The 14,323-nt window shown below is 41.7% G+C and overlaps 1 protein-coding gene across 2 annotated transcripts in view; it reads left to right on the plus strand.

Annotated features, from left to right (window-relative positions):
* The first annotated feature begins 345 nt into the window (after positions 1–345).
* The window catches only part of LOC130912301 (chemokine-like protein TAFA-1), an 87,403-nt gene continuing 73,425 nt past the window's right edge, over positions 346–14,323 (plus strand). Inside the window, exons 1-2 of one of the 2 annotated variants that reach the window (XM_057830296.1) lie at positions 346–632; positions 4,514–4,658. In XM_057830296.1, coding sequence (XP_057686279.1) covers positions 4,517–4,658 — 142 coding nt within the window. In that variant the 5' untranslated portion in view covers positions 346–632; positions 4,514–4,516. The remainder of the gene's footprint in view (positions 633–4,513; positions 4,659–14,323) is intronic. The other variant, XM_057830295.1, reaches the window with a different exon arrangement.

Here is a 14,323-nt window from a genome sequence, read left to right on the forward strand (position 1 = left end):
AATTCCACATTTCAATTTTCCATGAGGGAGTTGCCATCCGCTATACACAGAGTCGGCTTGTAATTATGTGGGGCAGCTGTACATGGCAAAAAAAAGAAAAAAAAAAAAACCCCAGGTGATTCTTCAGTATGTAATTGGTTGTTAATCACGTAGGTGCATGCTGCCTGTCTCACTCATTTGCATTTGATCAGGTGCTGCAGTTCCACAACATGCTATCTCATCCAGAGACCGAAGGTGCGCCGAGGTGCCTCATTGGTGTCTTGGTGTTGGCTGATGGGGGCTGGGTGGGGGGGAGTCAGTCCGTGCCGCTCACTCTGGGTGGAGGATGCAGACTGCGAGAGCAGAGATTCCAGTACACTTGAACAAGGAGCTGGCCACACGTGCCGACACATGCAAATGGGCAGATGAATTCCGCGGGAGTGACTCCTCAAGGGGCAGCTGTGGTGTTTCAGAGGTGGACGTAAAAGAAGTGAACATCTCTTTCCTGTCTCTGTGACTCACTGGACTGTTGCGGGCAAAAGAGCGGAGCAGCGGGAAGGAAGAGTGAGTTGAGTTCTCAACATGAGCGGCATCATGGATGGATTTATGGCATTTTACTGAGAAATTTATAGACTCACGGACCGGTTGCTCAGGTGAGATGCTCTTTAACAGCTTCATGTGTTAAGATGCCAGGAAAAGGAAGAAAAATGTCATTTGTCTCAATCTGCTACTGTTTGTATTTTACTCTAAAAGTTGGAAGGTACAGATGAAAATTAGTTTCAAGTTCAAATCAAATCACTTCCATCGCATTCAAATACGGTGAGTCTTTTGAATATAATGAGAAGGCTGTGCACCCAACTTTGAACGCGTCGGTGAATTTAATTCATGATGCCAGGTTGTTAGAGAGGATGAAAATGTAATAGCTTCAACGTCACTGCGATGAAGTCCTTCTGCCTTCACCATACAAAACCCCCCACAGTTGCTGTTGCTATATTCTATGATTTCTCTTATCTAAACAATGTGCTGCAACAGCTTTTGATTCCTATTTCTGCTGTGTCACTGTCACATTATTGTGACAGACAGCGAAAAGCCTCTGCAGCCTAATCGTGTCTTTTCTTTAAGTTGGAGTTTGGTTTGGAGGCAGGGACACTGCTCAGGAGTAGATGGGAATCAGTCTGTCAGGGGAAATCTCAGCTGCACGGGAACAAAAACTCCCCAGGGATCGCTCCACATTTGCAGCCGCGTCGCTCTGCTAGAACACAGGGCAAACTAGGAAGACAAGCCATGAAGAATCAATTTCATGCCCCTGGTGATAATGAAAGCAACATTATGGAGAAAAGTGTCCACAAATTATTATTTTTTTGAAAATGAAAAGTGGCTTTGCTTTGAAATCTCATGTTGCGTTATTACACTATTAGATTAGTGCTCAGGTCACTGTTGTACCTACATGTGTTCCTGAAACACATGGAGAAAAAAAAGAAAACAAAAACCCCACTGATATCATGATTAATATCATATTAATATGTGACACCCCCATTTGAAAGGCAAATCATTGGCTTGTATGTTTTTGCTTGCCTTATTGTTGTTGTTTGGAGTATTTTAGAGGAGCAGAGTAGGTGAAAAGTTTCGATTTATAAGACAAAAAAAGGACTCCACTCATCCATGTGAACCAGAAATCAAATTTTGCTTTTCTTTCTGTGAACATGAAAATGAACACGCTCAAATGTGATACATTTTACAATAAAGTTGATCATATTTTAAATCAATTCTTTACCACAAATGAAGGTGAAACTTTTCACTATAAGATGGATAATTTGTCAAGTTTGTGCGTAGAATTTATCACATTTAAATGTAAAAAGACACATTGAAACATGACACAAGATTAGTATGTTCATTCATTCATTTCCCATGCCGCTTTTCCTCACGAGGGTCGCGGAGGTTCTGTAGCCCATCCCAGCTAACTACGGGCAGTAGTCAGGGCGCACCCTGAACTGGTTGCCAGCCAATCGCAGTGCACCAGGAGACATACAACCATTTACGCACACAATCATACCTACGGATGTTCAATCAGCCTACCACGCATGTTTTTGGGATGTGGGAGGAAACCGGAGTTTCCGGAGAAAAACCCACGCAGGCATAGGGAGAACAAGCAAACTCCACACAGGAAGGCCGGAGCCCGGGATTGAACCCTTGATTTCAGAACTGTGAGGCGGACATGCTAAATACTCAGCCACCTTGCCGTGATTAGTATGTTTTAATGTGATAACTTATCACGTTAAAACCTAACAATGATCAGGATAAAATGTGATAACTTATCATGTTAAAATGTATCATGTCACTTCATAATGTATCCATCCATCCATTTTCTCCCGCCTATTCGAGGTTGGGTCGCGGTGGCAGCAGCCCCAGTAGGGAAGCCAAGACTTCCTTCTCCCCAGCGTCTTCAGCCAGCTCTTCTTGGGGGATCCCAAGGCATTCCCAGGCCAGCCAGGAGACATAGTCTCCCCAGCGTGTCCTGGGTCGGCCCCGTGGCCTCCTCCCCGTGGGACGTGCCCAGAACACCTCACCTGGGATGTGCCCCAGAGGCATCCTAATCAGATGCCCGAGCCACCTCATCTGGCTCCTCTTGATGGGGAGGAGCAGCTGCTCTACTCCGAGCCCCTCCCGGATGACCGAGCTTCTCTCCTTATCACTAATAAGAGAGAACCCGGACACCCGAAGGAAACTCATTTCAGCCGCTTGTATCCGGGATCTTGTTCTTTTGGTGAGGACTGGATTGTCCAAACTCTGTAGACAACAATGCCCATTCATACAGACATTTCTATCTCTCTATGTATTCATTTTCTGTCTATTTAATGTATTTGTACAGGTAAGTCAATTGAGAACAGTATCTCTGACTGGAGACGGAAAATCCCGAGACGAAAAATTTGAATTGGACATGTCTTGTCACTTTCCCACTTGTCACTCAATCAAATCAAATCAAATCAAATTTATTTATATAGCCAATTACAAAACCCGAAAGGTCCCCAAAGTGCTTTACAACAAAGACAAACATGGCACATAGTAAATAAAAGGCAGGAAAGTGTTATAAAATGACATTAGGAAGAAAAGAAAAGAAAAAAAACGAACCATCGCATCACGATTAGTCAGACACCAAACAAAACAATAAAACAGATAAAATCCGAAAACATTAAAAACCCTAAAGAAATAAAACCAGGCTAAACTAATCTTGGGGAAAGGCGAGTCTAAAAAGGTGTGTCTTTAAACGAGATTTAAAAAGGCCCAAATTTGTAGTGGTGCGGATTTCCGGGGGAAGACTATTCCATAACCTGGGTGCAGCAACCGCAAAAGATCGGTCTCCCCACTGTTTGAGTTTGGACCTTGGGACTTGCAAATGAAGTTGGCCGGTAGAGCGAAGACTCCTGCCAGAGTTACGGATGGTTACAATTTCTGATAAGTAAGAAGGAGCCTGGCCATTAATAGAATTAAAAACAAACAGTAAAAGTTTAAAATCAATTCTAAAATGGACTGGAAGCCAGTGGAGCGATGATAGCACGGGGGTAATTTGTTCACGTCTAGGTGTATCTGTTAAAAATCGAGCAGCAGCATTTTGAACAAGTTGGAGACGAGAAACTGAGGATTTGGGAAGACCAACATAAAGAGCGTTGCAGTAATCCAGCCTTGAGCTTATAAAAGCGTGAATTGCTTTTTCCAAGTCGTGGCGAGTAAGAAAAGGCTTCACTTTGGCCAGGAGACGGAGCTGGAAAAAACTTGCTCTTACAACAGAACTCAGGTGTCTTTTGTATTTGTTATTGATAGTCCAGCAGAATTGGTTTGAAAATTTTGCATACAGGATACCGCCTACAGAATGCCCAAATTGAATATGCTTACAACACAAAAGAGAACTCGTACCACATCTTTGTCACTTCCTGAAGTTAGTCAGATATTGTATTTGCTCGAAAATGTTTCATTAAAGGAATGAAACATTCTTCAATGTGTAAAGATTCACTATTTGCTTGTTTAGAATAGAATAGAATAGAATAGAATAGAATAGAATAGAATAGAATTTTGCATGCCAGGACACCAACGGGTTCCACTCGCTCTCCTACCCTAAACACTGAGCTTTTACGAATTGGACAGTTAGTGATTTGAGATAAAAAAATGTTTAGCACCCCATTGCAATGTGACGAATTAACATTTTAATGTGACAATTTGCACATTTTAATGTTGAAATATGGAAATTAAGTTTAGGGTTTATGGCTAGGTGAAATGTGAAAATAAAACATGTATTAGCATTAAAACATGATAAATATATTGAAACGCGAAACATCATGTTTTAACATAACTCATCACTTATGTTTGACTAACTAAGGTGGTTTTGTGTCTCATGAATCAAAGTTATTGGCTCCCAAACTATGGTATTCTTCCCTAAAAATGTAAAAACTGAGGCACATTAGGCCTTGAGCGCAGCATGAACTTGGAAATGTATTTTCGTATGTCATCTGACGTCACGGTTTGTGAACGTGATCCCCAGCAGATGTGTCCTGTCATGTCCTGGCTGCTCTGCCTGTGCCTCTGGGTCAGCGTGACGGCCATTCAGTTGTGTCAAGCCACTTTCTACGACACCATACAGCAGCAGCATGGGACGAGGCCCGGCCGCACCACCATCCACATGATCGGTGAGCCCTTTTCAGTGCGATTTCACAAAGACAAAATACTTTGTCGCTCGATTATCGAACAAAGCTTTTGTAACTGGTTTAGCTTCCCGAGTTTAATTAGATTGTCACAAGCTAGCAGAGAGCAACTTCGATTTCCTCCGAGTTCATTTCGCTATCTCCTTTGGAAATCACATTTTTTAACCTTGCAACAAATCAATGTTGGGCATTTTCATATATTTCCTCACTTCCCAGCATGAAACCCACATGTACCAAGGACGCGGGAAAGGTTTCATATGTTTATCTCATATCTTAAGATAATTTCTTACCTGACAGTTGAAGAAGTGTTTGGAGAAAGGCTTTGATGTTTTATTTATTTCACAGTAACCCATTTAACACAGTTTTTCCTTGAAAATGTTAATGTCACGATTCCCTCCTGCCTCCCGCTGTGCATTTCTGCCACTACAAATACCTTAAAGAATTCTCACCTGCTAGGTTATTGTTGTTTATACAGTGTTTTCACACTTTTTCGGCATGTTATCAAATGAAAATATATATTTGGAGGGGCATGCATTTAGCTGTTAAAATGCACTGTAGCTTTGGTAGCTTTGGTTACAGACATAGTATGCAAAGACTGAAACTTAGTTTCACTCTATAGTTACTATACCATGGACGACGATAAACACACTATCCATTTTGACAGTTCAAATGGATTTGACAATCAATGCCGCAGTGAAATATAATAATTTACTGCCAGTCCTATCAGTTCAAATGAATTTGTTCAATGACATCGAACAATTTAATGGTTAAATCAATGCCTGGAAATGATTGTTTTCTTTCATATTGCATATGAGGTGGTATTGTTTGTGAAGACACATTTTCCACTTGCTTGTTCTTCATTAAGATTGAACCTTAATTGGATTCGCTTCCTTAGTGAGGATCCCTCAGATATTCGCTCCATTTTGCAATTTCCTCCTTGAGTCTGCAGCTGATATTTACGCTACATTGCCTCCACTCAATTTGCTCGGCAATGGCGACAGCACACCTTGTGAAATTAAATTGAATAGAAAATGACCAAACCAGTGTAGTTGAACTTTTGTTTTCAGCGTGCAAGAAGGTGTGTAAATATTAATATTTTCACTACCGAATTTGATGGCGAAGAAGCTGTCACTTCTTCAAAGGGAGCCTAGGTCTTCCTCTCTATGTACATTGCATACCTTGCATTTCAAATCGCATGTGTTATGGGAAAACAAGAAGTGATTGCATCATAAGAACGATTTGGATTTGTCAGAGCTCTCCGCCATTAAAATGTTTAAATGCGCTGCCATTCCATTTTGCGTGAAGTGGCCTGTCCTCACTCTTGTATAAATGAGATGCCAGTTTTATGAGCACACGATAGTCTGCCCGTCCAGATTGATCCAGACACTGAGACATTTGTTCTGTGCTCTGCATCGTGCGGCTGTTGGATTGGCGGCAGAATTGGGGTTGACGGGTCATGAATTGGTGGCGAGAAGGCCAGTGGATGGAGACCAACCGGCCAATCATTAAAGCCGGCCAAATGCCATAAGTTCAACACGAGCAGTATTACTCGAGGAAATCGAGATCATGCAGGATGATGGCTCACTTGTGCCCACTCTGGTAGGAATTCAGATCCTTGAGATGTCAAAAAAGTTGAGTCATTCGCTGTCGTAGGAGTGTCCTTCTGCACATAACAAAAATCATCCTAAATTGAGACAAATACATACCTGTCAAGTGTACGGCTTTGTACAAGTGAGCACTGATTTTTAAATGTGTACGCCTTACGTACAAAATTCGTACATTTATCGTGCATTATGTTTTTGTTTTTTTTTTCCATTCGGATTTTGTGACCGTTTCGCCAACGAGACAATGTGCGTTACTATGCATTACTCCGTTGGTTGAATGACGCAAGAAAAGTCAGAGACGGAGAGGGAAGAGCGGGAGTGAGAAAGAGGGAGTTGTGACTCCGTTGCAAACGCGATGCTAGGCTAGGTGGCTCCAATAATACCTGACTGTAGCCTACTAACTACGCCCACTTGATGCTACGATAAATATTATATGTATATGAACTAGCTGCGAAATGATACACTTGCCGGCGTTGGTAAACAGCTGCCATCTTAAAGCAGTAGACTTCTCAAAAAGGCTCTGTTGTTGTGAACCTTCCTAGCGAACCTAAGTAATTATTGATCTAAAATACTCCTAAATCAGCAAAATCTTGACTTGAATCTATCTTTAAAATATGAAATCGTTTTAAAACTTTCACATGTCGAAAGTAGACAGAAGGGAACTAATGCAAAAACGGGGGGCAATTTTAACAACTTTAACAGTTGATTCACAACAATAAATGACTTCCAAACATAGCAAAGGTTACTATGTTTTTTTTTTTTATGTTTTTTTTTTTTTTTTAATGAAAAAAAAAAAACATGAAAGGTAACAGAAGTTACTTTGCCAAGTAACTAATTACTCTTACATTCAGGTTACTGAGTTACTAACTCAATTACTTTTTGGGAGAAGTAATTTGTAACTGTAATTGATTACTTTTTAAGTAAGATTAACAACACTGGTCATAAAGATGCAGTCTGCAGAATGAAAAGTGACGAAAGGGGAGATTTTATTCTGCCAATTTGTTGCCAAACACAATTTGCCTGCAACAATTGCTTATCACTTCTCAGAATTAGCAAAAGAAATGTTCCCTGACTCAAAGGTTGCATCAGTAAGGTAATTTTATCAATTCGCCTTTTTAATTTATAATTGGACACACTAACAAACTACCTTCAAGTCAAACTGAATTGCGAGCTCAAGTGCCTTGAATATATATATATATATATATGTGTGTGTGTGTGTAATTATAACAAAAGTCACTGTTAAATTTTAGTAATCATTATGTAGCTGAAGATATTGATTGTTCTTTGATTGCACCAGGTTATATGTGACAATATTACCAATAAATTCTTTTTTTTTTTTTAAATAAAGTTTTATTTTTGTTTCATATTGCACGCTAAATAAAACGTAAGATTAGTCACCAATTTGTAAGATTGCCAACGGTGTCGGGTTAACAGGTATGCAAATATGTTTTCACAACACATTGATACATTATGAAACACGTATATGTTTGGGAACAAATTGAAACCACTGCTAAATATCTTATTAGTTGTCATTAAAATAATAATAACAATCCTAATTGTTGTTTTAAAGACCAGGTGTATTCAGTCTTCCACTTGTTTTTCTACCAGCAGTTTTTCATTGTCCACTACAGGAACCAAGAAGCGCAGAGAGGGACAAATTATTAGACCAAACATATATTATTTGGACATCTAAGGCCGCTGGGCTTGGGGTTGGAGGAGGGGGGCGGTGCACCTTGCTCTGTGTTTATTTACAGGTTACATTAGTCTGTAAAATGCTCTGCTGAGAAACCCATTAAATGACTTACATTGTTAAGTCATTGGTTGTTCCTGTAGTCTGTTTTTTATCCTGTGGATTAATTAATGAAGGAATAATTCCATAACAATCGCTTTGAGGATACACTATTCCATGGTTGCGTGAGATCTGTTCCATCTAACCCTTCAAACAACGGTTCTCAAACATTTTACAGTAAGTACCACTTCTGGCTTTCTGAGTACCAACTTTGGGACCAACATTAACTCATTGACATCTGCCAATGACGGCACAAGACATCTAATCCATTTTGACAGGGAGGGTTGGCAGTAAATGATCGCTCCTCATAAAAAAAAAAAAAAAAAAAAAAAAAAAAAAAATGACTGAGTATCTTTTGGCATCAATGGCACGTGGCATTAGCCTCCCAGTCCCAAACAATTCGGACATCAATAACTGTCAATGGCAGGCAACGAGTTAAATACTGTACCTTATAGTGTAATGTAAAATGTTCAAGGGAAAAAAGGCAGTTGTATTATCTTCATGAGCATCAGTTTGAGCATTAATACTATGCTTAGTTTTCAGGAAAAAAGATAATGTACTTATTAATGAATGAGTTAAATGGTTTTAGACTTGGAAGTTATTATATTTAATTCAAAACAAACACTTCTTGTGTAATGGGTACACGCAAGTCCATGTGGAGCGTGGAAACCTCCCTGCCGATTCCTTCATGTAAGGACGCTAGCGGCTGTGCTGTTGGCTTGAGCTTATTGGTGCAGTGGTTACCGATCTTGCCTGCCGTGTGGAAGCGTCGTTGGCGCGCGGGTTCGCGTCCCGGCTGTCATAGTTGGGACAAACACTTTTCTATTCCACAGACTATGGGGCATTGCAAAAGAGAATGGCAGTCAACACAAAGTTCACTCAATGAGAATTCAAGCACTGTATGAGCAGATACAGTCACAGTCATCTTTGCCTCAGAAAACAGCCGAGGAAGAAACAATTGGACAGGTGACATGGCAAGGTCCAGGTCCACTCACTTTAGCTCCTGGAGAGAAAAACAGCGTCACCTGCAAAGTAGAAAAGCAAACTTTGTCATCAAACGACATGGTTCTCATGGACAATCCAGTTATGCAACAACTTCCAGCTGGTGTTATGATTCAGCCGGGGGTTCTTCCTGATTTCAACATTGACAATAACATCTTTACAGTTCTTCTGCAAAATGAGAGCCAGAAATCTACCTCAATCCAGGTCGGAACAGTCCTTGCTGAAATGTATGCTGTCGATACAGTCGCTGTGCCACATCTTTCAGACAAGTCTGATGATCCCCTTGACTTGAGTCTTTTTGACTTTGGAGACTCACCTGTCCCAGAAAAATGGAAAAAGCAACTTTGTGAAGCACTCGCAGTAAGGCGAGATGTTTTCTCTCTTCATGAATGGGATGTTAGTCTTGCCTCTGGAGTGGAACATCACATTCGTTTGAGTGACTCCACCCCTTTCAGGGAACGATCTCGTCGGCTAGCTCCTGCTGACATAGATGACGTGAGAAGACATATCCAACAGTTGATTGCTGCTGGTATTGTGAAAGAATCACGATCCCCTTATGCTTCACCTATAGTGGTGGTTCGCAAGAAGAATGGTTCCATCAGAATGTGCATTGATTATCGTCTGCTCAATAGTCGAACAATACCAGACCAATACACCACTCCTCGCATTGACGATGCTTTGGATTGCCTGACTGGAAGCAAATGGTTTTCAGTATTAGACCTTCGGAGTGGGTATTATCAGATCGCCATGAGTGAGCAAGACAAAGAGAAAACAGCATTCATCTCTCCAGTTGGTTTCTACCAATTTGAAAGAATGCCCCAAGGGATTTCTGGTGCTCCAGCCACTTTTCAAAGACTCATGGAGAAAGCAGTCGGTAATATGCATCTTCTTCAAGTCATTGTCTATCTAGATGATATAATTGTCTTTGGCAAAACACTGGAAGAGCATGAGTATCGCTTGCTTAAAGTTCTAGACCGTCTGAAAGAAGTTGGCTTAAAAGTGTCTCTTGATAAGTGCCAATTTTGCCAACCTAAAGTCAAATATGTGGGTCACATTGTGTCAGAGGCAGGAATTGGCACAGATCCTGAAAAGATAGCTGTTGTGAAGAACTGGAAAGAACCAACAGATCTCAAGAGCTTAAGGTCATTTCTTGGGTTCTGTGGTTATTACCGCAGATTCATTGCAAATTACTCACGCATTGTTCGACCACTCACCGAGCTCACCAAAGGGTATCTACCCACACAGAAAGGGAGGAAAACGCAAGCCACAGTTTCCACCAAGTCTTACCTCCAGGTATCTGAGCAGTTTGGAGAGCGATGGGATCAGTCGTGCAAAGATGCCTTCAAGAAAATAATCGACTGCCTCATCAATGCTCCAGTACTGGCTTTTGCTGACCCTGCTAAGCCATATATTCTACATGTTGATGCTAGCACGACTGGTCTAGGAGCCGTCTTAAATCAACAGCACCCTGAAGGGCTTCGGCCAGTGGCCTTTGCAAGTCGAAAGCTCAGCCAATCAGAACAACGATATCCTGCACATCAACTTGAATTCTTGGCATTAAAGTGGTCTGTAGTTCACAAATTTCACGACTAATTGTACGGAGCGAAGTTCACTGTGAGGACTGACAATAATCCCCTCACTTATGTGCTCACTTCAGCACGCTTGAATGCAACAGGACATCGTTGGCTAGCAGCTCTATCTACTTATGACTTCACAATTCAGTATCGACCTGTCTGTCAAAATGTCGATGCTGATCTGTTGTCGAGACAGTATGCTGCTGAGATTCAAAACGACTGGACAATTATTCCGCCATCAGGCATCAAAGCTCTCTGCAAATGGGTACATGCTGCTGAAAATTCGGGCATAACACAAAGACTAGTAGACCAGCTTGGTACTCCTCCAGAAGTTGTTCCTGAAGTTTATGCCTGTCCAGTTAGTCTCAGTGGAAACACCATTGATCAGCTCACGCCAAAAGAGATCAAGGTTGCCCAGGATTTGGATCCTAACATAGGACCAGTTAAAACTGCCATTGGTGCTGGCAAAGTACCAGCTGCAACCACACATGACTCTCCTGATGTTGCTTTGATTTGTCGAGAAGCATCCAAGCTCCAGCTTCAAGATGGGGTACTGTACAGAGTCAAACACAGTGACTGGCAAAGAGGTTAAACAACTCGTTTTACCTCAGAGGTTCAAATCCATGGTCTTAAGATCTCTTCATGATGAATGCGGTCATTTAGGAATAGAAAGAACATTAGAGCTTCTAAAAGACCGGTTCTATTGGCCACATATGGCAAATGAAGTAGAACAGTATGTAAAAACATGTGGAAGATGCATCTCTAGAAAACAGCTTCCCCAACGTTCTGCTACTCTGAATAAGATCACTAGTACTGGTCCATTAGATCTCGTCTGCATTGATTTTCTTCAGATTAAGCCAGACAGTAAAGGGACAACAAATGTACTCGTGGTTACATACCATTACACCCGATATGCACAAGCTTTTCCTACAAGGGACCAAAAAGCCATGACGGTAGCAAAGGTTCTCTGGGAAAAATATTTTGATCATCATGGTCTGCCAGCACGTATTCATTCAGATCAGGGAAGAGACTTCGAGAGTCGAATTATTAAACAACTCCTTTCAAGTCTTGATATTAAAAAGTCACGAACGTCTCCTTACCATCCGCAGGGTGACGCACAACCAGAGCGATTCAACAGAACACTCTTATCAATGTTGGGTACTCTGCAGAGCGAGAAAAAACACAAATGGAGTCAACACATCAGTCAGTTGGTACATGCGTATAACTGTACAAAGAACGATGCAACTGGGTACTCTCCATATTTTTTAATGTTTGGGAGGGAAGCACGTTTGCCTGTTGACCTTTGTTTCAATGTCACTCAAGGTGAAAATGCCACATCCAATCATATGCAATATGTGGAGAAGTTAAGACAAGACCTCAAGAAAGCCTACAAGCTTGCGACAGAAGCAGCAGACAAAAATCATCTCCGAAACAAGACTAACTATGATCGACGTGTGAGAGGTCAGCCATTGGCAGAAGGCGACAGAGTCTTGTTGAGAAATCTTGGCTTGACCGGGAAGCACAAACTCCAAGATAGGTGGAGATCTACTCCATACATCATTGTCAGACAGCTACCTAACTCACCCGTGTATGAAGTGAAACCAGAAAGTGGTTCTGGAACTAACAAAACCCTTCACAGAGACCATCTCTTGCCAATTGGTTATCTGGTGAGGCTGCCGGATGTCCAGGATAAGACAGAGAAAGTAGTAAACAGGCCTGCGACTAGGTCAAGAAGCAAGAACATGCACCAGCGACTTAAACAACCAATAGTGACTGGTGACTACACTGATTCTGAGTCAGAGTGGGACGTGGCACCTGAACCCCATTCATTTGATATAGACGAAGTTGAGAGACGTGTTTTGTATACACACCAACCATCCAGTCAGATCACTGAAATTCAAGAGGAGGACTCGGAGGTCATGGAAAGTGAAGCAAGTGAGTCAGACAGTCCAGAAAGACAATCACACAATGATTTAGAACCAGAAAACAGTGACAATGACGTAGAAGAATTAGAAAACAGTGACAATGATTTAGAAGAATCTGAAAACAGTGACAATGACCTAGAAGAATAACCAGAAGCGACATTACCTTTAGAGCTGAGTGTTAGAACTGACAACCTGACGAGACATTCTCAACGACAACGCAAACCAGTCATTCGCTTGACTTATGACAAACCTGGCCATTCCGTAGACCAACCGGTGACTATTGTACATCATGGCATGGTCATAAAACTTGATCTTAGTCCAAGAACTGCTGGTAGTTCTTTAAAACACAAAGACTGTACACCTTCCAAAAAGCCGCAGTCCAAGACACACAGAATTAGATGAGGACATCTAAACCTTTTAGAAGGGGTAACCCAAGGGAAAAAAACACTACAGTATTTCAATAATTAGTTAATAAATAAATAATAGTTAAGATATATGTAACAGGTACACAGAACGTGCATCCGTTGTAGCACGTGGAAACCTCCCCGCCGATTCCTTCATGTAAGGACGCTAACGGCTGCGCCGTTGGCTCGAGCTTTATTGGCACAGTGGTTACCGAACTTACCTGCCGACTAGAATTCGTCGCGGCGCGCGGGTTCGCGTCCCAGCGCAGCGAAGGTTTCGGGGGGAGAGTGTAACGGGTACACAGAACGTGTATCCGTTGTAGCACGCGGAAACCTCCCCGCCGATTCCTTCATGTAATGACGCTAACGGCTGCGCCGTTGACTCGAGCCTTATTGGCGCAGTGGTTACCGAACTTGCCTGCCGACTAGAATTCGTAGCGGGGCGCGGGTTGGCGTCCCAGCCTAGTCAGAGGTGGGAGCGGAACGCGGGGCGGCACAGTTTGAACGTTTAATTCAATTAATCTCTTGCTGCCACTGGGGAAAGCCACCACATACCACTAGTGGTACTCGTACCACACTTTAAAAACCACCACCTTAGAAGAAAAATATGATTATCTGTTGGCAGTGAGTGCGTGCACATCACCTAGAAAAGGAGAAAAAGTACTTTTATTCTTGAAAAAATAGCACTCTTTATTCATGTAGTAAATAAATTCTTTTCCATTTCAGTGTTGCATAAATACTCTTTTGTGTATTTTTCAAGATGCTGTAGTACATCATATTGTGATGGGGCTGTCTAATTCTGAACATCATGTCCTCAACTAACCTTGCACAGAAAAATGCTTGTTATCATCCGTCACAAAGTGCTTATGTGTATGTATTGTAGCGTGCTCCATGTATTCCGTACGACTGTGAAGAAAAAAGTCTGTGAATTGAGTCAGTGAGCTTCGTGATCCCAAAGTGAGTGTTGTATAAATTAAAATATTTACAGTGTAAGGTCAGCGATTACAGAAAAAAAGATGTTTCCTATACACCTTTCCTGCCCCACAGTCTCTGATTGCTTGGAGGGCTTTTTTTCTGCCTTACTGGTATACTGCTGCACTCAATCCTGTGATTCATAAGGTGTGCATTTATTTGCTGCAAAGAGCATGAATAGTGCACAAAAGAGAACAGATTGTGTTGGCCGTGCATCTGTTAAGCATTGTGGAGGGATGTTACTTTTTGGGTCGTGGATTCTTGACCCCGCAATGGTGTCCAGAGGAGGAATTTCCATGCTGAAATCAATGATTCTGCTTGAGTTTACTAGAAGGACTGAATCAACTCATCATGTTGCCAGATTATTTCTTTAAGAAGCA

The sequence above is a fragment of the Corythoichthys intestinalis genome, chromosome 2, assembly GCF_030265065.1.
Source record: "Corythoichthys intestinalis isolate RoL2023-P3 chromosome 2, ASM3026506v1, whole genome shotgun sequence".
Classification (NCBI taxonomy): domain Eukaryota; kingdom Metazoa; phylum Chordata; class Actinopteri; order Syngnathiformes; family Syngnathidae; genus Corythoichthys; species Corythoichthys intestinalis.